This window comes from Homarus americanus, unplaced genomic scaffold (genome assembly GCF_018991925.1).
Source record: "Homarus americanus isolate GMGI-L3 unplaced genomic scaffold, GMGI_Hamer_2.0 scaffold1024, whole genome shotgun sequence".
NCBI classification, from domain to species: Eukaryota; Metazoa; Arthropoda; class Malacostraca; order Decapoda; family Nephropidae; genus Homarus; species Homarus americanus.
Window position 1 is genome coordinate 10,485,977 of NW_024715228.1, and position 23,108 is coordinate 10,509,084.

The window sequence follows — 23,108 nt, forward strand, 5'->3', positions numbered from 1 at the left end:
ATATACTGTATAAGGTCAAAAACTCAGGACTAAACACTTCTTACATGAAGAGAAGTTATCACACACAGTAGGGGAGGAGAAATAAATGACAATGCAATATTTAATTTATTTTTTTCCATTACAGGTACATCACCGATTTTCCGGGAACTGATGATCCGGCACCTCCTTTAGTCCGGACAAAATTATGAGGGGGCACTTAACTTCCCTCCCTCCCTCCCTCCCAGCCAGGGGTGAAGGCAGTTTCAGGCTTAAAGTTTTTATCTTATAAAATGTAGCTGACTAGACTTAGCAGAATATAAATGGCATTGCTGGAATTCTTGTAAGATAGTGATTAATTTGAGTATAAACATCACATAGTGTAATACATTTCAGTACAAACTGTGTACAGTAATGTTGCTCAAAATTATGGCTTTCCCACATTTAATATTCATTTAATTTAAGTTCCTTGCAGTTCCATGGTGCTTTAGAGATACAGAAGGTATATCATTAGTGGGTCAGAGGCGTATTGTTGAATTATTATTACGTGGCCTCAGCTGGTCCGGCAAAACGGATAATCCGGCAAGGCTTTGGAACCAAGGGTGCCAAAAAATTGGTGGAGGATCTGAAGTATTATTTTCATTTATTCCTCACATTTACTGTTAAGAATACAGTAGAACGTCGATTTAAAGCGACACCCACAATTAAGGACAATGTTCTAGTTTAAAGCGAATCTTTCCTATTTTGCGCGAGTCAATCTGATGCATCATATTTAAAATTTTGCGCATAATGTTTCTCTAGGCACGCTACACTGTCCTAAGAACAAAGCTGTACTGTAAATGTACTCAAAATAATGTACTAAATGATTACTAAAATTTTTGTCTAGTACAAACTATAGCATATTTATATTCAAATTAATCACTATCTTATAAGAATTCCAGCAATGTAAATTATATTTTCCCCAGTCACTTCTATGACATTTTATAAGCAAAAAACATAAATAAACAAATAAATACTTCACTAGACCTTCGGCGCTAACTGTCAAACATGTTTATTCCTTTATGTTTTAGACCTTATGATATATACAGTATATATATTTGTACATATTATGTATGTAGGAGTGTGCGTGCATGTAACTGAGTAAAAAAAATAATAATAAAGGAAGTTTATCTACCCCAAATTATGAGATGAATAATAACCATAGTGTAGATTGACCTGGTAGCAAGAGGGATGTGACTACAGGGACGAGTTCAACTTGGTGTTAAGTGTAACTCTTAAATAAGCTCTTCACCTCCCAGAGCTGTGAGTTCAAACAAATGAACTGAATAGCGGGAGTGATTACCTTAAGGGTGCATAGTCAGAGCTCACCAAAGGGGTGTGGAATGGCAGAACGAAATACAAAGGGCTGGGGGTTTGTTGTAATCACTGAGCGAGAATACGTCTCTGCCCATCTCTCCACGATGGTTGCCCGAGCTGACTTCTGGGGGCATGCTATTTGAATTTCTGCTACAGTCCAAATTTATATAGGCAGGTAAAGCATGTGTTAGATTTAGGAAATTTGTAAAGTAAATTTTTGTATCCTCAACGTTCATGAAGCGAGTGATACCTGTACTGTGAACGTTCATGAAGAGAGTGATACCTGTACTGTTCAGTATGAAAATAAAAAAACTATGATGTAAATATGATTAAAAACAGGATAATATATTTACTATGACTTTGGTAAATGAAAATAAAATTCTTTAGTTCACGATGAAGGATTAATAAACAGGTCGATATCTTCCCAACTGATTACGTCCTCTCTGTTTCTCTTCACGTAACCGTTGAGCTGCCTCTTTCTTACGTGTAATCTCATCTTTTGTGCATATGAGTGGCTGGGAGCTGGCCATCTCAGACTGTGCTTGCTGGCTACCATACTGAGCTGAGGATGAAATAAAATATTGCATGGTTATTCGTCTACGTGAACCAGAAATAAATCTAGACATTCTAGTACAAATTAACTACATTTTTACTAGGTATAATATGCCCTTCAAATTTGTGGATTTTTAATTTGCGGATGACACCCTGGATGTACCCAAGAATTTCGAAGGGTAGTCTTAAAGTTGCCGGTATTTTTGCAGCCGGGACAGGAAGCCATTCAATCTAGAAACAAAAATTTCCTTTACCAGTATTATTGTATGTATGTGTGTACACAAAACACATACAAATAAATAACAATGGGAAAATCCTCTGACAAATAATCAGAAACAAATAGTCTGGGTTTACGTAGATATTTTATACTCGTTTGGCTATTAATGCGGCACCTGTCCAGACGCGCCAATTATTAGTTACGCGTTACATTCCTTAATTTACGCGGCAAGCGGCTGGTCGCTGACGTCACCGCTGATGTGAGACTCACGCCGATGACGTCGCGGACTGTGATTGGGCCACGTATCCTTACCACCCACGTACCCCCTCTGCCGCGCGCTGTGATTGGTCTATTTAACCTTGCCTGCCCAGCAGCAAACATTACCGAGTTCTTCACCCATCACAGCCAGCCCAAGTCAGTGATAGTGAGGATATGGACTTTGAGGGGTTTGACAAGGAGGCCCCGCTATCCTCTGTGGTGGATAGGTGATACTGGTGAGGGCCAATAATCTGCCCTCTGCCTCGGAACCAACCCCCCATCCCCGTGTGCCCAGCCATCTCTTCTACTAACGTAAGTGTTAAAAACCTAATATTATTGATATTTCTCTTAAATATTAATTGTGTGTGCATACCATCATAAAATTAAGATGTTATTTTTACTACAACGTACGTATTGTGTCGAAAAAAGGGTAGTCTGGGGGTCGGCCTAGTCTCTATTTCAATTAATCCCATATGTTCTGTTATTTTATTTACGCGTTTTGCGTTATGCGAGGACCTCCATGGGTTTAATTGACCGCGTCAACCCAGACTATAATGTGTGTACATATATATATACAGCTAGACCCCGACTTACGACTGCTTCGACTTACGACCGCCGCAGTTGTGACCATTTTTAAAAATTTTTTTTTTTTTCAAAATGACACACATTTTCTATACCGAAACGTTTCCAGTTAATTTAGTCTCCATGTATCATTAGAAAATTATGGGGGCCCCGTGTGCATTCAGCTGACTACATTAAAGGTAAGTGCTCAGTCACACTGTAACCATTCCTTATTATATATTACTTTCACTGTACTGTATCCATTCCTCATTATTCATTACTTTTACTGTACTGTATTTCATTGTAGATTATTTATTTAAAAAAAAAAAAAAAAAAAAAAAAAAAAAAATTTTATCTGTATGTCGGACTTACGACCATGTCGGACTTGACCTAGATTTGAGTCCCTAACCCGTCGTAAGTCGGGGTCTATCTGTATATATGTATGTATGTATATATATATATATATATGCCATTTTGTTGAAGTTAGAAATTTTGGTGAGCTGGAACCAATACCCAAAACCCATTGAAACAATGGTTTGTTAACTAACGTTTGGTTAACGACGACCTTCTGAACGGATTAGTTGTTAACCTATATATATATATATATATATATATATATATATATATAATATAAGGTGTGGCATTAGGTGCGTTACCTGGTACCTGACCATTGGACCTGGTCTCACCCTCCCATATATATACACCTTGGATTTGTATGACTTTCTCTAGTCTGTACTCACCCCTGAAGATGTGAATCATACCTAAAGCGCTTTGGGAACTTCGTGGTTTTCTTTCTTTTCCTTGTGGTTATTAGCATATATATATATATATATATATATATATATATATATATATATATATATATATATATATATATATATATATATATATATATATATATATATATATATATATATATATATATATATATATATATATATATATATATATATATATATATATATATATATATATATATATATACAGTTGCGCTGTTAGCTCATAACAACGTCCAATCGCATATACGTCCGTGGCCCCCCCCCCCTCAAAATAAAAACTTCAATGACACCTGCTGGACCACCCCTGACCCTGACGGAGACAAGATGATCCTTCCCGTACTGGCCAGATATTATGTGTTACAGTAATATCCTTCCTTCGGCTTTAGTAAGCATTTGGCTCCAGGTGTAATTTCAATTTCAATTGTTTATTCCTTGATAGAGGAAGCGGGATCCTAGTGCTGTCACTAGGTACCCCTGTACAATAACACCAGAAGCATCTGGCAAGTGTCACAAGTATATACAGTATAAATATTATAAAGGGGCTTACTAAAGCCTAAGGAAGGAAGGACATTCCTTTGAACATTATTATCAATGATATTTACATAATATCTGGCCAGTATGGGTAGGATCATCGTGGTTCTCCATCAGGGGTCCCGTGGAATGGTGGTTCAGCAGGCATCACGGAAGCTGTGTGGGGACATCTTAGGAGGTAGTGGATATGGGCGGCTGTCGGGTCTTCTGCATAATGCACAAGAGCGTTGCTCAGGGGATGCGGGGATACCAATCTCCCAAGCAAAGTCATACCCAATGATGATACGGGCAGCAATCACGCCCCTTCTGACCCTTTCCCATAGACATACGAGAGGTCAGGAAGTTTACGGAGGACTTCGTACTAGGTGGCTCCAGGTGTAATGTTAACCTACATCTATTGAGGATAAAATCTTTCACCTACAAATTGACAATAACACATTTGCTGTAATCAGACATATCTAGTTGCCTCAACAATTGCAACCCCAGTTGAAATTGGGGTTGCAATTTCAAATTATGTGTCATTACTAAGGAATAATGAAGTCTCTGGTGCACTGCACTCTAAGATTAAGAGAAAACGGACTCAGGCGTCCTGAAGCGAGAGAACGGTCCTGAAGCGAGAAAAACGGACTCCTATGATGGGGACACAAGCACTCACGCCACTCATACTGACAGACTTGACACTCACTTACTTGACAAGTTTTACCAACCATTAGTTGTGTACTTTATCTAGTGAATTTGAATAATATTACAGTACAAGTACACTGCAATACAGTGGTCCTTCGGTTAACAATGGACTTAAGTGCCAACCTGTACTGTACAATATAGATTGTTTATACAGGTATTCAAATAAATTACTATCTTACAAGAATCCCTCCAATGTAAGTTATATTCACCCAGGTCGTTTGGGTGGCAAATTATGAGAAGAGCTTAGTCACTCTTAAGTAATGATAAATAAACACCCAGGCAGGCTTTCAGCGCCAACTGTCAAATCTTATCTCAAATAAATAAACAAACAAACGCCGCCAGACATTCTGTCACCTCACCTCCAGCCACCTCCCCCCCCCTCTTCCCACCACCCTCGTGTTCAAGATAAAAGATTGGTGATTTCTTTATTTTTATTTTATATAATATCTCAGACTAAAGTTAGGATAATATAATTTGCATTGCTGAAATTCTTGCAAGACAGAGATTAATTTGAATATAAGCGTCATATATTTTGCTGGATATAAAAAATGTAGTACATTAGTGCACAATACTGTAGTACATTTTATAAAAAGTTTTTCTACTTTTGGGTAGATTTACATAAATTTCTTCATTTATTTTCATCCATTTACATGCACACACCATACTAAAAGAAACGTAAAATAAATAAATGACCTGAATGCAAAGCTGGAGTGCATATGTACTAATTTGATTATGGTACTAAAATTGTTATTTCTAGTGCGAATTACAACATGTTTATATTCAAATAAATCAGTATCTTACAAGGATCCCAGCTATGTTAATTATATTTTCCTAGGTCATATCACTGGCTTTTTAAAATGAGAGAAGCTTAGTAGGACTGTTAAATAAACACACAAGAGATCTTCACCTCAAACTTATCAACTCAACCCCCCCCTCCCACCCCCTCGCTGGGTGGCGTGGCTGGCACCGTTAGTCCCCCCCGCCAGCCAGGCTTTTAGGCTTACAGTTTTTATCTTATATAATATCTCAGACTAAAGTTAGGAGATTATAATTTGCATTGCTGGAATCCTTGCAAGACAGCAAATAATTTGAATATAAACGTCATATATTTTGCTCAAGAGATAAAAATTGTTGTACATTAGTGTACAGTACTGTAGTACATTTTATAAAAAAGTTTTTCAACTGTATTTTTGGGTAGATTTACATAGATTTCTTAGTGCAAAGCTGGAGTGCACATGTACTAATTTGATTATGGTACTAAAATTGTTTTGTCTAGTGCACATTATAGCATGTTTATATTCAAATTAATCAGTATGTTACAAGAATCCCAGCTATGTTAATTATATTCACCCAGGTCATTTCACTGGCTTTTTATAAGAGAGAAGCTTAGTCACCTAAGAACTGATAAATATACACACGTTAGACCTGGGCCTGTGCCAACTGTCAAACGTACTACCTCCCCTCCCCCCACGCCCCTTCGCTCGCTCCCACCCTCTCTTTCCCCCATCTGCTTGGCGTTGCTGGAATCCTTGTAAAACAGTGAATAATTTTAATATAAACGTCATGTATTTTGCACAAGAGATAAAAATTAATCACCTGTATCACATTACAGTAGTGATTTAAGAGTAAAAGTGTATATGTACGTATATAGTATTCCACATACACCTAAGTATAAATAAAAAGTATATGTGATGATCGGACAACGTCCATTTCGGTTAACGTCGCGTTTCCAAGAACGTATCTAGGACGTTAACCGGCGCATGACTGTACATTCAAATAGCGCGTGATTCAACTCGTGCGCGGCACCGAACACGGGACACCGCCCGCTCCCGCAACCTCACACACACACACGCATAGCTCTCCCTCACTCAGTCAGTCTCGCTGTAACCACGCTTGTGTTGGCATTAGCATTGTACAGTAGTTGCAAAAATATTACATTTCCGTGAATGTATTATATCAAGCACAGTACGAATAGAATATCACTAATATAACAGTATTTTAACCGAAAACTATTAAAAAAACGAGTAACATCTCTTGAACATCGGAAAGTTAGGTAAAGCCTTTTATTTTTGTCGTGTATTTTATCCTATTTTACATTGAAATACATCACGTTTCAGCAAAACTACTATTTATTTCTGAGAATATATTCATTCAGGCGCAGTTTAGGTAAATTATACATGTGATGTAATATTTTTTTAACTGAAAACGATTCGAAAAACACGTACCCTCTAGCCCTGTTCAAGGAGAAGACTGGGAGGAGCTGTTTGGTGCTTAAGACGATGACAAGGAAAATGATTTTGATGGATTTTAATGAAAATATTCAGAAATATGGTATCTTCGTATTTATTCAAGTGAATTAGGATAGAATATTACAGTGACCCCTCGTTTAACGAACTCAATCCGTTCCAGAAGGTCGTTCGTTAACCGAAACCACTGTTTCAATGGGTTTTTGGGTAATTGGTTCCAGCTCACCGAAAATTTCCTAAATTCAACAAAAATGGTAGAAAAGTTCACTTACTTTGAGGTGTGTATGTAGAAGGCTCCTGGATGATGATGATGGGATTTAGAATGGGGTTGGAGGAGAAGGAAAAAGAGAAGGCATTGGGGTGGAAGAGAAGTCACCCCATGGCGCCATTTCACCCATAAAATTTTAGCTCTCTTGGTGTAATTCAAGATTATTTTCTTTAAATCAACACTGCACTGCATTATATATTGCCAATATGTAAAATAAATTTCAAAATGACCAATAATTTGCTTGGAAACACAGAAAAAAAGCGTTTAGTTGAAGAGAGTGTCAAGCAAGATGTTACCTCCAGTGAAAACAGAGAGAGACTAACGCCTGTTTGCTGTGTTAAGAGGCTGGATGCCGCGCATTAAACTAGTCACTTTACCTACAATTATGTTAAATAATTGTTAAAATGACTAAAAAATTGAATATTAAACTTTTAAAATTATTGAATAGTATAAACTTCTTGATATTTACTAAAATAGTAAGGAATTTAAGCCCTAGAACCGATTAATGTATTGGCTGACTGGTACTAAAGCTGGTTGCCCAGTCAGTGCAAGCGAAAACATGTTGAGGTCGGTTCGTAAGAAATTCGTTGACCGAATTTTTGTTCATTAACCGAATTGAAGATCCTTATGGAAGGCAGTTCGTTAACCGAAATTTCGTTAACCGAGGCGTTCGTTAAACGAGGGGTCACTGTATTGTAATACAATAGTAGTGACGATGCGGAGGAGGCGGAGGGATAGAGTGGGGAGGGGGTGACTGGTGGGAGCAGGGACGAGTGGAGATGCCAGCCAGTACATTACGGGTGTGCAGTATTATTTGTTTTTATAGCTCTTTTTGCATTTTAATATTAAATACTGTACATTATGTTTCAAAAAACTACTATTTATTTCTGAGAATATGGAAATCTAATATTTTTGCTGAAATGACGTACGTATTACAGTGGAAAGTGGGATAAAATTGTGACGAAAGCAATGACTTTCTCTTTCTTTCGTTCAAAAGATGTTACCGTAATAGCTTTTTGAATGGTTTTCAGTTGTGGGATTATGAGCCTAATGATAGGATAGAATATTATTGTAATACAGTACAGTACAACATTTTTTTTTACTGAAAACCATTCAAAAAGTGATTACGGTAAAATCTTTTGAACAACGAAAGAAAGCGAAAGTCATTGTTTTCGTCATGATTTTATCCCACTTTCCACTGTAATATGTACGTCATTTCAGCCAAAATATTACATTTTCATATATATTTCTGAGAATATATTCATTCAGTCACAGTTAAGGTAAAATATACTTGTGATGTAATATTTTAATGAAAATACGGTATCGTAGTTTTCTTTTGTTTCAAATTTAATTAACAAAGATTGATGTTTCAAATGTAATGAAAAAAAATTTATGTACAGTATCTATAAATAAACTTTAAAAAATTAATAGTTTGTTTTACATCATCCTGTGCATACCATACCATGCATTTGGCTACTTTGGGCTTGCTATGATGACGCAAGAGATCTGCACTGGCAACTGTACCGACACTCACAGCTGGTGGTGCGTTGGTGCGTCGTTTCCATTGTTTACTGGTAGTTACTGGTAAAGTGTTTTTCAACCTAACGAAACTATTAGCCGTTTAGAGGTCGACCCCCAATTTTTTGCCAAATAATTTGGTCTTAAAAACTCAAACTACACACAGGTATATACAGTAAAAGGACATAAACAGGTTTTTTAAAGGGCAAAAGTACACAGATTTTTAACATTCACGAGTATCTCTGTTACCTAACCCCCGCGTATGTTAAGGGCCGACTGTAATGAACAAAATGATTCCTAAATTTTTTGTCTTGTACAAACTATCGCATGTTTACATTCAAATTTATCACTATCTTATAAGAATGCCAGCAATGTAAATTATATTCTCCCCTGTCACTTCTATGATATTTTACAAGCAAAACCATAAACTCAATCTAAAGGGCATAAATAAACAACTAAATACTTCAGTAGACCTTCGGCGGCACTAACTGTCAAACACGTCACTGTCACCCCTCCCTCCCTCCCTCCCCCCCACAAAGGTTTGGTGGTTATACAGTAGGCTTTAAGTGTTTATCTTATATAACATCTCAGACTAAAGTTAGGCAAATATAATTTGCATCGCTAGAATTTTGCAAGACAGCGAATAATTTGAATATAAACGTCATATTTTGCACAAGAGATAAAATTTTTAGTACATTGGTGTACTGTAGTACATTTTATAATGTAACTGTATTTCAACTGTATTTTTGGTTAGATTTACATACATTTTTCATTTATTTTCATTCATTTACATGCACACACCATATTAAAAGAATTGTAAAAGAAATAAATGACCTAAGTACAAACCTGTACTGTACAGTACATGTACTAAATTATTAGGGTACTAATATTGTTATGTCAGTGCAAATTGTAGCTTGTTTATATTCAAATTAATCCGTATCTTATAAGAATTACAGCATTGTAAATTATATTCTCCCAGGACGTTTCACTGGCATTTTATAAGAGAAAAGCTTAGTCACTTAGGGACTGATAAATAAACACACATTAGACCTTGGGCGCCAACTGTCAAACATATCACCTCACCTCCCGCTCCCCCCCTCACGCACACTTGCTCGCTCCCTCCCTCCCTCTCCTCCATCTGCCCAGCCAGGGTTTTAGGCTTACAGTTTTTATCTTATATAATATCTCAGACTAAAGTTACAAGAATATAATTTGCATTGCTGGAATCCTTGCAAGACAGTGAATAATTTTAATATAAATGTCATATATTTTGCACAAGAGATACAAATTAATCACCTGTATCATATTACAGTAGTGATTTAAGAGTAAGTGTGTACATGTACGTATACAGCTCCTCCCCGACTTACGACCTACTCGACTTACGACCACCCGCACTTACGACCTGCCTCAGTCGTACCAAAACTTTGTCAAATTACGTATTTTCGAGTCCCAACGTCAGTACACAAAGAAAATTTTCGTTTGTAATTCACTTTAAAATGGCTGGCAAGCTTAAAAGTGAGTTTGTGGTGCTGAGAAGAAAAAGAGACACCCATTTTAGATTTTATATGTATAATTTAAAAATTTTCGACTTAGGACCATTTCGACTTACGACCTGGATTTGGGTCCTTAACCCTGTCATATGTCAGGGAGGAGCTGTATATATAGTATAGCGTTTTAAGGGCGATTTAGGGGAATTTTAGGAGTGTTTCTGACTTTACTTTGTATGTACTTTTCTGTCAGCTGGAACCAATATCCCATTGAAATAATGGATTCGGTTAATGAACAACTCTGTGGAAGGAATTGTGTTCATTGACCGAGGGACCACTGTACTTATGCGGGATTGGTGACCAGCCACGACCTGCGCTAATCCCGTAAAAGGAAGAGACTAGATTTAGCATTGTCCTGAACTCATATTTGTGGTAGTAGCGAGATGCGGCTTTGAGCTACATTATCACCCCCTTCTTGCCTGCTGGTAATGCTGCTTCCCGGGCCACATAGCTCTACGATCTGCATGCCACAGTGGCGACAGTGTTCATCACCAAGTGAGTAATGCTCTCGCTCAAGGCGGACTGAGGCGGAATACTTGGAACTCACCGTCGAGTACGAGCCTACATCAGAGCTTACCCCAGATGATTTTTCTGAGTCGGTTAATGATCCACTCTAAGATCAGAATACTTCATCTTCTTGTTGAAGTGGTGAGGAAGATGTTTCAGACATACTGGCAAGAATGACATGTAACACCTCGTAATCCAGCTCGTGACACACCTCTCTGCCTCAGAGGTCGCCACTTTCCTTCCACCTTACCACAACACCTGGCAAGAAGAAAGCACAGAAGCAGTGGCACGTTTGCTACAACACGTCACGAAGAGCAAAGAAGAGGAAGGACACTACAAGTGCTCCCCGACTTACGACGGGGATACGGACCCAAATCCAGGTCGTAAGTCCGAAATAGATAAAAAAAAAAAATAAATAAAAAAAAAAAAAAAAAATAAATAAATAAAAAAAAAAAAAAAAATTCTACAATAAAATACAATACAGTGGTCTTTCGGTTAATGAGCGCCTCGGTTAACGAGATTTCGGTTAACGAGTTACCTTCCTTAAGAATCTTAACTTCGGTTAACGAGCAATCCCTCGATTAATGAGTTTCTTACGAGCCGACCTGAACATGTTTTCGCTTGCATTTGACGGTCCACCAGCTGTAGTATTAGTCCGCCAATGCAGTAATCGGTTCTAGGGCTTAAATTCCTTACCATTTTAGCAAATATCAAGAAGTTTATACTATTCAATAATTTTAAAATTTTAATATTAAATTTTTTAGTCATTTTAACTATTATTGAACATAATTGAAGGTAATGAAACTAGTTTTATGTGCACCATCCAGTGGAGGTAACATCTTGCTTGAGACTCTCTTCAACTAAATGCCTTTTTTCTGTGTTTACAATGATTACCTATGGAAGGGTCACTTCTGGCTTAGACAGGCTCCAGGAACGGAACCTATCCATAACCTCAGAGTGTCTGGTGAGAGGATTAAAACTACCAATGACCTCGGGGGTTGTCTCTTTTCAAAATTAACATTAGGTGGACAAACACGGTCAACCAATTTACTGTCTAAATATTCCCATATGATCAAATTTCTGATTTAACCATTGTTTATATGCTTCAAGTAATTTCTAATTTGTACGAGACAAAACCTAAATTAATATATCTTTCACAATTGAGTAAAAACTATTGGGGATATACGAGTGGCTAACTAAAATGTTAAATTCTCTGATTGAAACTTTAATTTACTCACATTCCACTTCATCTATTACTGAAAGGACATCATCTTCAAAGAGATCATCATCGAGGATTTCGCTAGCACGTCGTGTTGTTTTCGTACTGACATGATGACAAGCCTTACTGTCTCCTTGCTCATCTTCCTCTAGTTGTGAGTCTGTAAAATAATGGAACTGTAACACATAGCAGACAATGATGATGCCTAATACAGGTTGACCCTCTCTTATCAGGCAACCTTGTAACCAGGGCAGCACTGGATCATAGAAATTCCTGTTAAATAGGAAGTTGATATTTACACGTAACGGTACATTATCCTACTGCCCCATAATATTATTAATTTCTCTGTATAAACATTTGAAACACATAATGAATATATTTAATAAATAAACAATTAATGTGACAACAGTATTTAGGGAATGTATTATAAATTAAACAATAAATTAAAAACATATAGATTTCCAGTGGTGGGCAGTAATGAAGTACAGTCGGCCCTTAACATACGCGGGGGTTAGGTAACAGAGATACCCGTGAATGTTAAACTTCCGTGTACTTTTGCTGCCCCCCCTAAAAAACCCCTGGCCCCCCATGTCCTTATTTACCGTATATACCTGTGTGTAGTTCGAGTTTTTAAGACCAAATTATTTTGCAAAAAATTGGGGGTCGACCTCTAAAAGGGTAATAGTTTCGTTAGGTTGAAAAATATTTACCAGTAACTACCAGTAAACAATGGAAACGACGCACCAACGCACCACCAGCTGTGAGTGTCGGTACAGTTGCCAGGGCAGATCTCTTGTGTCATCATAGCTAGCCCAAAGTAGCCAAATCCATGGTATGGTATACACAGGACGATGTAAAACAAAGTATTCATTTGTTAAAGTTTATTTATAGATACTGTACATAAATTTTTGTTCATTACATTTGAAACATCAATCTTTGTAAATTAAATTTGATACAAAAGAAAACTACGATACCGTATTTTCATTAAAATATTACATCACAAGTATATTTTACCTTAACTGTGACTGAATGAATATATTCTCAGAAATAAATATGGAAATGTAATATTTTGGCTGAAATGACGTACATATTACTGTACAGTGGAAAGTAGGATAAAATTATGAGAACAATGACTTTCGCTTTCTTTCGTTGTTCAAAAGATTTTACCGTAATCGCTTTTCGAATGGTTTTCAGTTAAAAAACTGTTGTACTGTACTCGTACTGTATTATAATAATATTCTATCCTATCATTAGCCTTATAATCCCACAACTGAAAACCATTCGAAAAGCGATTACGGTAACATCTTTTGAACGAAAGAAAGCGAGTCATTACTTTCGTCACTTTCCACTGTAATACGTGCATCATTTCAGCAAAAATATTACATTTCCATGTTCTCAGAAATAAATGGTAGTTTTGTTGAAACGTAATGTACAGTATTTAATATTAAAATGCAAAAATAGCTATGAAAACAATTAATACACCCGTAATGTACTGGCTGGCATCTCGTCCCTGCTCCCGCGTCCAAGGTCACCACTCCTCCCAACTCGCTCCCTCCTCCGCCTCCTCCACCTCCACCGTCACTACTGCCGACAACAAACACAAATGTTTTGTGAATAACTGCACCTCCACTTCCTATGTACAGTATTGAACTGTACTGTGCTGTACATTTTTACAAACAATAAACATGGCAAGAAAAGCTATTAAAAAAAAAAAGAGATAAAAATTTCACTTTACTGTACAGTTCCTATCCTCGGCAACATGACGGGGGTCATAGGGCTCATCGTCACTCAATTCCATAACAGGTGGTTAAGTGGGGGCGACGGTGGATTCAGCTGCTTCCTCAATGCCGCCAGTGATTGGTGTTAAATCTCTCCTTCGGTGATCAAAGAACATGGTGATGGGGAGTTGTCGTCTCTTTCATTCATTTCTTCCATGATGTTTTTGTATGGAGCGAAAACGTCATCCATCCCTCGCATGAATTTCAGGGCACGCACCATGGAGGGGTCCATACTATAGGCCAGGTTTTTCAGTGCCTCAATATTCCAGGTCATCTCCCCCAACTTCTCCAATGTTATTTCTTGGTGCTCTTCCTCTTCCTCTTTCCCTTTCGCTTCCTCTTCCTTGCCTGAGTCTACTAACTCCTGTAGATCCTCCTCGGTCAGCTCAGTGTCGTGCTCTTCAATTAGTTCCCTAATCTCGTCCTCTGCCATGTCCCGGACGCCTTCAGCAGCCACTTTCCTTGACAGTGCCAGGGTCTTTCTGAATATTTTCATTAAAATCCATCAAAATCATTTTCCTTGTCATTGTCTTAAGCACCAAACAGCTCCTCCCAGTCTTCTCCTTGAACAGGGCTAGAGGGTACGTGTTTTTCGAATCGTTTTCAATTAAAAAAATGTTACAGCACATGTATATTTTACCTAAACTGTGCCTGAATGAATATATTCTCAATAAATAGTAGTTTTGCTGAAACGTGATGTATTTCAATGTAAAATAGGATAAAATACATGACGAAAACAAGAGACTTTACCTAACCTTCCGATGTTCAAGAGATGTTACTCGTTTTTTTAGTAGTTTTCGGATAAAATACTGTACTCTTATATTAGTGATATTCTATTCATACTGTGCTTGATATAATACATTCACGGAAATGTAATATTTTTGCAACTACAATGCTGATGTCAACACAAGCGTGGTTACAGATAGACTGACTGAGTGAGGGAGAGCTATGCGTGTGTGTGTGTGTGAGAGGTTGCGGGAGCGGGCGGTGTCCCGTGTTCGGTGCCGCGCGTGAGTTGAATGGCGCGCGATTTGAATGTACTTCAATTACTTCAATGTACAGAATATTCCTCCGGCGGGGCAATCCGCGTATTTGCAAATCCGTGAATGCTAAACCCGCGTATGTGAAGGGCCGACTGTACAGGTACACCACCGATTTTCTGGCACCCTTGGATCCAAAGCCTTGACGGATTATCCGTTTTGCCGGACCAACCGAGGTCACATAATAATAATTCAACAATACTGTACACCTCTGACCCAGGGCTGCATTAACAACGGTGCCCGAGGAGACCGGGCCAGGGGGGGACCTTGAGCTTAAAAATATTTTTTATAATAATAATACAGTATAGTCTCGATTTACGAGGATTTGGTTTACGCGTTTGGTCATTTACGCAGCACCTTGCCAGACTGACAACTTTTTATTTACACGTTTCATTCCATCATTTACGCGGGAAGCGGCGCAGGCAGGGTGTGCAGAAGGTCGCCCAGTAAACAAAACATTACCGAATTCTTCACCTGCCACCCACCACAGCCGGCCCAAATCATTGATAGTGATAGTGAGGATATGAACTTTGAGGGGTTTGACAAAGAGGCCCTGCAAGCCTCTGCCTCGGAACCAACCCCCCCATCCCCGTGTGTCCAGCCACCTCTTCTACTAACTAAAGTGTTAAAAAACCTAATATTATTGATATTTCTCTTAAATATTAATTGTGTGCATACCATCATAAAATAAAGATGTTATTTTTACTACAACGTACGTATTGTGTCGGAAAAAGGGTAGTCTGGGGGTCAGCCCAGTCTCTATTTCAATTAATCCCATATGTTCTGTTATTTTCTTTACGCGTTTCTCGTTTTACGCGGATCTCCACGGGTTTAATTGCAGAATTAAATCATTTTTACGAGTATTAAAACATCATCTTACTACAGTACAGTCATCCCTTGGTTATCACACCTAATTGGGACCGCGCCGAGTGCGTGATAACGAAAAACGCGATAACAAAAGTACAGAACCTATGGGATTTATTCTAATTGGTTCCAGGCACCCAAGACCCAACCCCAAGTTTCCCATTTGATGACCATTTAGACCCACTAAAGATATAGATAATGTTATGGTATCAGAAACACACATAGGCATGGATAGGTTTATTACAAAGTGATGAAAAGGGTACGCTTAATACTGTAGTCCACAAAACATGTAGCTATGCTTTCTTTATTTGAGACCCCCGTCGGAGGAGTCCGTTTTCTCATCACTTCAGGACGCCCGAGTCCTCCGTTTTCTCTCAATCTTAGAGTGCACCCAAGACTTTGGGTGTTATTGTCAATTTGTAGGTGAAAGATTTTAACCTCAATAGATGTAGGTGAAGCAAGGGGGTAACAATAAACCTGGAGGCAACTGCGTGATAACAAAATTCTCGGCCTGAAAAATGCACTATAACAGAAGGTGTGCAGATTTTGACGGAGGCGTGATAAAGAAAATCGCGATAACCAAGTGCCCTATCACCAAGGGATGACTGTATGGTGCATCTTGAACTTTCTTCATCAAGACCTATAAGTGCTGTAGATGAGTCTGTCTTATGTTTGTATACACTATTCTGGCAAACTTGGTACCTCAACAGAGCCAGATTATATAATTTTCTGGTTTACCTAAAAACTAGAGGGTAAAAGCACCGTATAAAGGCTGTCGCTTATAAAGGTACACACCCTGCCTTACAGACTTTTGTGGAGCGAGTTAATGTTGGTATTACAACAGCAACATTGTCCTCACTTGTTGACAATGTTGTTGTAATACAAGTCTTCATGTCATCTTCACAAAGATATGTAGGGCAGTGTAGTGTGTATACATTTGAGACTGTGTTGTAGTTTATCAATTTCAATTGTTTATTCCTTGATAGAGGAAGCAGGATCCTAGTGCTGTCACTAGGTACCCGTGTAGTTTATCTTCTTTGTGCTAATTAATTACAGCATTATGCATTTAAAGTAAAGAATAATAGTTGTTTGTTACTTTCTCAGTACTGTTGAGTATAATGACAGAAGGATAATAGATTGAGAAATTAATTTTAAAAATACAATTATTTTACAATGAAGTTGACAAAGTGCCATTGATCACAGCCATTGTTTTGTAGCGACATCATAAAATCCTGAGACAACACTATTTACGAGTTATAATTCAATCTTTTAAAATTTAGGGTCACAATGAAGATATTTTTTATCTGTTCTCTTATTTTGTTGTTACAATAATATTCAAGTGTCAGTTACTAAAAAAAAAACGAAGGGCATCCCTGCTCCTCTAACTCAGAATGATAGTCGTTCCGAGTCCCCACTATCACGGCAACACAAACTCATCCATCCACTGCATAGAGTAAGTGAAACTACTGTATTTTTTTATTTCATTATTTTAGTTTTTAATACATTTTGTATATTCGCCAGAAGATCCGGGCAATCGGCTTTTTTTGGACAGGTGGTCCTCCCTCTTTTAGTCTAGATCTTTGAGGGTTCACTGTATCTAGCCAAAATTTAGAGATGAAAAATAACCATAACATTGTCACAACTTGGCCTGGAGTGTTTGGGAGAGGGCTAAAGGGATATGGCTATTGTGATGAGTCTTGGTTAGCTACTTATATTGTTCCATTTATTAACATTAAATAACAGTACAGGTACTTCAAGCAACCATATTCATTTTTTACATTAATTTTACTACAGCTAAACTCAGGGTCTTATTTTCTTCAGTTTTATATGTAGAACCAATCAGTCACTGGTTTCGTAAGCTTTAACATAAACAATGCCGGCAGCCGTCTCGTCTCCTCTAATATTCCACGTATTATTAATAAATTGTATTGTTAATTTTGCACACACGTACATTAATTCAATAAAAACAAATTCAGAAACATTAATTAAAATATATATGAACAGTAAATAAGTGTTGCTTTCATATTCTTATGTAAAGTAATGACGATATGTTTTCACGTGTTCGCATGCCCACTTACATACGCGATCTCTTTTTTCTTTACCATTATCGTTAGCTACTTCTATTGTTCCATTTATTTCCATTTATTAACATTAATAACATTACTTAAAACAACCATATTAATTTTACTACAGCTACAGCCAAGGTCTTATTTTCTTCAGTTTTATATGTAGAACCAGTCAGTCACTGGTTTTGTAATCAACGAATACAATGCTGTGTCATTTCCTCGTGTGTTTTAATATTCTACGTATTATTAATGAATTGTATTGCTCATTTTGCACACATAAACATTAATTCAATAAAAATGACATTCAGTAATAAACAATAATGAATCTTTTGTGCATAAGAGAAATGACGCTGTTTCCACGATTATGCACGTCGTCTGCAAGTTGGTGGGCCGTTCAAACCCGTCGAAATTCAAGTTTCCGCCGTCAAAATTTTTGTTTATTTATTTTTTTGTGTGTTCCAATAAAATATGTTAAGAATTAAAAACTTGCGAAATTTGAGAAGCTACTATACGACATTTAACCCTTCAATATGTCTTCAAAGAGACCATGATGCAGAGAAAGTGGTGCTAGTGCTTCCAGGCATAAGCACAAGTCACTATCTATCCAGGAAAAGGGTGAATTTTCATGGTCCGGCAATTTCCATGGTCCGGCACCGGTCAGGTCCCGAGGTTGCCGGACTAGAGAGGCACAACCTGTAGTAGCAAGATGCGGCTTAGAGCTACATTATCACCCCCTCCTTGCCTGCTGGTAATGCTGCTTCCCGGGCCACATAGCTCTACGATCTGCATGCCACAGTGGCGACAGTGTTCATCACCGAGTGAGTAATGCTCTCGCTCAAGGCGGACTGAGGCAGAATACAGGCATCCCCCGCGTTACGGAAGCCTGGGTTACGGAATTTCGCTCTTACGGAATTTGTAAATTATGACCAATAATTTCGTGTTACGGCTCGTAAATCCGCCCTTACGGAAATTGGGGTAAATTTTAACAAACACAAGGCCTCACACATGCCATTCAGACTGACAGACTTGACAAGTTTTACCAACCATAAAGACAGTTGAAGCTTTAAACATCACTCACAATGGATCTTGAATATTCCAACTGTAATCAGACATACCTAAGTTGCCTCAACAATTGCAACCCCAGTTGCAATATCAATTTCTGTGTCACCACTAACAAATAAAACAGTAGTCCCTGGTGCACTCTTAAGATTAAGAGAAAACGGGCGACTCAGGCGGCCTTGAAGTGAGAGAAAACGGACTCCTATGACGGGGCACTCAAATAAACATACACATAGCTGTATAATGCAATATTAACACCTAAAACGGTGTTTTAAGAAGATATATCATAAATTATTTAATGTACTGTATTGTATGTGTTTATAATTGTATATTTTCATTTATAAAAGTGCTTGAATTACTTTTTTGGGGCCGAAAATATTCCTTAGGAACGCATCTCCAGTTTTATAATGGAAGTCAATGGGAAAATAGGTTTCGCATTGCGGAATTTCGCAATACGGTCAATTTTCCGGGAACGGAACCCTTCCGTAACACGGGGGGGGCCTGTACTCAGAGCTTACCCCAGATGATTTTTCTGAGTTGGTTAATGATCCACTCTAAGATCAGAATACTTCATCTTCTTGTTGAAGTGGTGAGGAAGATGTTTCAGACATACTGGCAAGAATGACATGTAACACCTCGTAATCCAGCTCGTGACACACCTCTCTGCCTCAGAGGTCGCCACTTTCCTTCCACCTTACCACCAACACCTGGCAAGAAAGCACAGAAGCAGTGGCACGTTTGCTACAACACGTCACGAAGAGAAAAGAAGAGGAAGGACACTACAGGTGCTCCCCAACTTACGACGGGGTTACGGACCCAAATCCAGGTCGTAAGTCCAACATAGATAAAAAAAAAAAATAAAAAAAAATAAAATAAATAAATAAATAAATAAAAAATACCAAAATTCTACAATGAAATACAGTACAGTAAAAGTAATAAATAATGAGGAATGGATACAGTGTGACTGAGCACTTACCTTTAATGTAGTCAGCTGAATGCACACGGGGCCCCCATAATTTTCTATTTACAGGATACATGGAGACTATATTAATTGGATGAAGCAGAGGAGGAGACAGGGCTGGGTGGGTCATCAATGTCGCTTTCTTCACACAGGTTTATGGACTGTGGAAACTTGCTGGTTGAAGGTATTGGATCATCTTGAGGGAGTGAAGAGGCAGCACTGGTGGGGCGTGAGGAGACAGCACTGGGGGACTTCTTAAAATAGATGTCCAATTTAGACTGCACAGTTTGCTTTTTCTTTTCATTATAATTTCTCTGTAGCAAGCAAGTGCATCTTGGATCATTCTGTCAACTTTGGCATAACGCTCATAATTTTGATCCATGCCATCAAACATTTGCATTCCTTTATTAATTGTAGCAAATGCCTCTGCCATTTGTTTCACTGAAAACTTTTTGGGGGGTGCAGGTTCTTCTTCTACATTTTGTCTCTCTTCTTCCTCTGCAATTTTCTGTGCATCTAGTTCAATAAGATCCTCGTTACTGAGCTCTTCTGCTACACTTTCAACCAACTGTCCAACATCTTTATTTTCAATTTCTAACTCCAGCTGTTTACCTAACTCCACTATCTTGTTACTAATATCCGAAATAACTTCATTTTCATTAAATCCTTTGAAACTGTTCACATACCTTTTCAGGATTTTCTTCCATATTCCATTCATGCAATGTTTTGTAACCTGATCCCATGCTGCACTAATGTTCTTTATACATGACAAAACGTTGTACTCCTTCCAAAACTCTCTGAGCGTTTTCTCACCTTCAGTAGCAGCAACAGCCTGAGCGAAGGTCGTGCGTAAATAATACACTTTAAAGGCAGCAATAGCACCTTGATCCATGGGTTGGATGACAGAGGTAGTGTTAGGTGGAATGTAGACTACCTTAACATGAGGGTGCATGTCGTCCAGGTGTAATGGGTGTCCCGGAGCATTATCCAAAATCAGCAAAATCTTGAATGGAATCCGTTGTTGCAGACAATACTCCTTGGTTCGTGGAATGAAACAAGTCCCTCAAACAGTGCTAAGGTCATCCAGGCTTTCTTATTACTGCGATAAAACACTGGCAGTGTGTGCTTGCTGACATGTTTAAAAGCCCTGGGGTTCTCTGAATGATAGATCATGAAGGGCTTTAGCTTGAAACCAGCAATATTCCCCCCCAACAGAAGTGTAATTCAGTCCTTGAATGCCTTGAATCCTGGCATTGTTTTCGCTTCTTTGTGGATGTATGTCCGCTCAGGCATGCGCTTCCACAATAATCCAGTCTCATCCACATTGAATATTTGCTCAGGCAAATAATTCCCTTCCACAATCACTTCATCTAACTCCTCCTTAAAAGCTTTGGCAGCACCAACATCGGCACTAGCTGCCTCTCCACTCACCTTAACATTGTGTAGACTGTAGCATTTTTTAAATCTATCAAACCACCCATGACTTCCTGTAAAGGTTTGATCACATTCATCTCCTGCCTGCTCCTTCAGGCTTTGGAACAGGCTTCTTGCTTTAGCCTGTATGGTTAGAAGGCTTAAGGGTACACTCTTCTGTATCTGGTCTTCTATCCATATCACCAATAATTTTTCCATATCGTGAATAGGACCTTGTCTTTTCTTTGAAATTATAGTTCCCTTTTTAGGTGTTGTTCCTTTCACTACATCACGAATACGTTCCTTGTCCTTCAGAATAGTGGATATGGTCGAGTGTGAGAAACCTAGGTCACGTGAGATTGTTGCTACAGTCTTTCCATTCTCATGCTGTGTTATTAGCTTCATTTTCATCTCAAAAGTAATTGCCTGTCTCCTTTTTTTTGGAGCACCACCAGCACTCTCAATTTTATGCTTTCCCAGCCATTATAAAGTCAATTATATACAATAATAACGAAAGTTCACAGCGCGATCAGTATAGGATACGATAGCCAAACACCAACTAAGCACTCCACTGAGTGAGAGTGCCCACGCAGCGACCCAAGCCGCGCCACGCTCTCGTCCAGGTCAGAAACGTTTCGGTATAGAAAATGCGAGCGTCATTTGAAAATATTTTTGGTCACGACTGCCGAGGTCGTATGTCCCGACGGTCGTAAGGTCAGAGCAGGTCGTTAGTACCGATGGACGTAAGTCCAAGCAGTCGTAAGTAGGGGAGCACCTGTACTCGTTATTGCTGTAATGAGTGTAAAGTAGCACCATGGTTCAAGGACTATGACACTCTTCAGAACTATTAGTGTAATAATATGATGAGCACCAGGCAGTTGCCATGACACCCTCCGTACCCTTTACCAGTCACAGACACGGATAATACCCAATTTGTATGCAAATGGGGGACTTGGATAAGCAAAGATCATAAAAAAATATCAACTCATAGTGGTGTTTTATTCATTTTCTAACATGCATATTGAATAATTATTGATGTGGGAGGAATAACCAGAAATTAGTCAAAAGAAACACACACACAAGAGGTGTTAGGAAAGTGGAAAACTGTCAGAGTGGCGAGGAGGAGGAGCATGACTCAGCCGATTGCCATGGTGATGGGCGCCGTGAGACCCTCCCTACTCCTCCACCACCAATCACTACACAGTGTTACCACACAGATGCAGGAATTCTTGTGATTTTCATGTTTCCTGGACCATTTTGAGATGATTTAGGGGAAAAAAAATAAATATACATATATATATATATACAGGTGTATATATTTTTTTTGCCGGCACTGGGGTGTCTATTACCTCTAATATTGGCTGGCGCTCAACTGGCGAAGCCTTTACAGTGGTCCCTCGGTTAATGAACACAATTCGTTCCACAGAGTCGTTCGTTAACCGGAAAATTTCGTTAATCGAATCCATTATTTCAATGGGATACTGGGTAATTGGTTCCAGCTCACAGAAAAGTATATACAAAGTAAAGCCAAAAATGCATAAAGTCAGAAACACTCCTAAATTTCCCCTAAATCACCCTTAAATCACTATATATATACATATATGTACAGTGACCCCTCGTTTAACGAACGCCTCGGTTAACGAAATTTCGGTTAACGAACTGCCTTCCATAAGGATCTTCAATTCGGTTAACGAACAAAAAAACCGGT

The 23,108-nt window shown here is 38.4% G+C and overlaps 1 protein-coding gene across 1 annotated transcript in view; it reads right to left on the reverse strand.

The window, feature by feature from the left end:
• Positions 1-901: 901 nt before the first annotated feature.
• The window catches only part of LOC121856855, a gene marked incomplete in the record, with an annotated part of 153,543 nt that continues 131,336 nt past the window's right edge, over positions 902-23,108 (reverse strand). Inside the window, 2 exon segments of the mRNA XM_042352631.1 lie at positions 902-1,894; positions 12,239-12,379. Of these exon segments, the coding sequence (XP_042208565.1) occupies positions 1,734-1,894; positions 12,239-12,379 (302 nt within the window).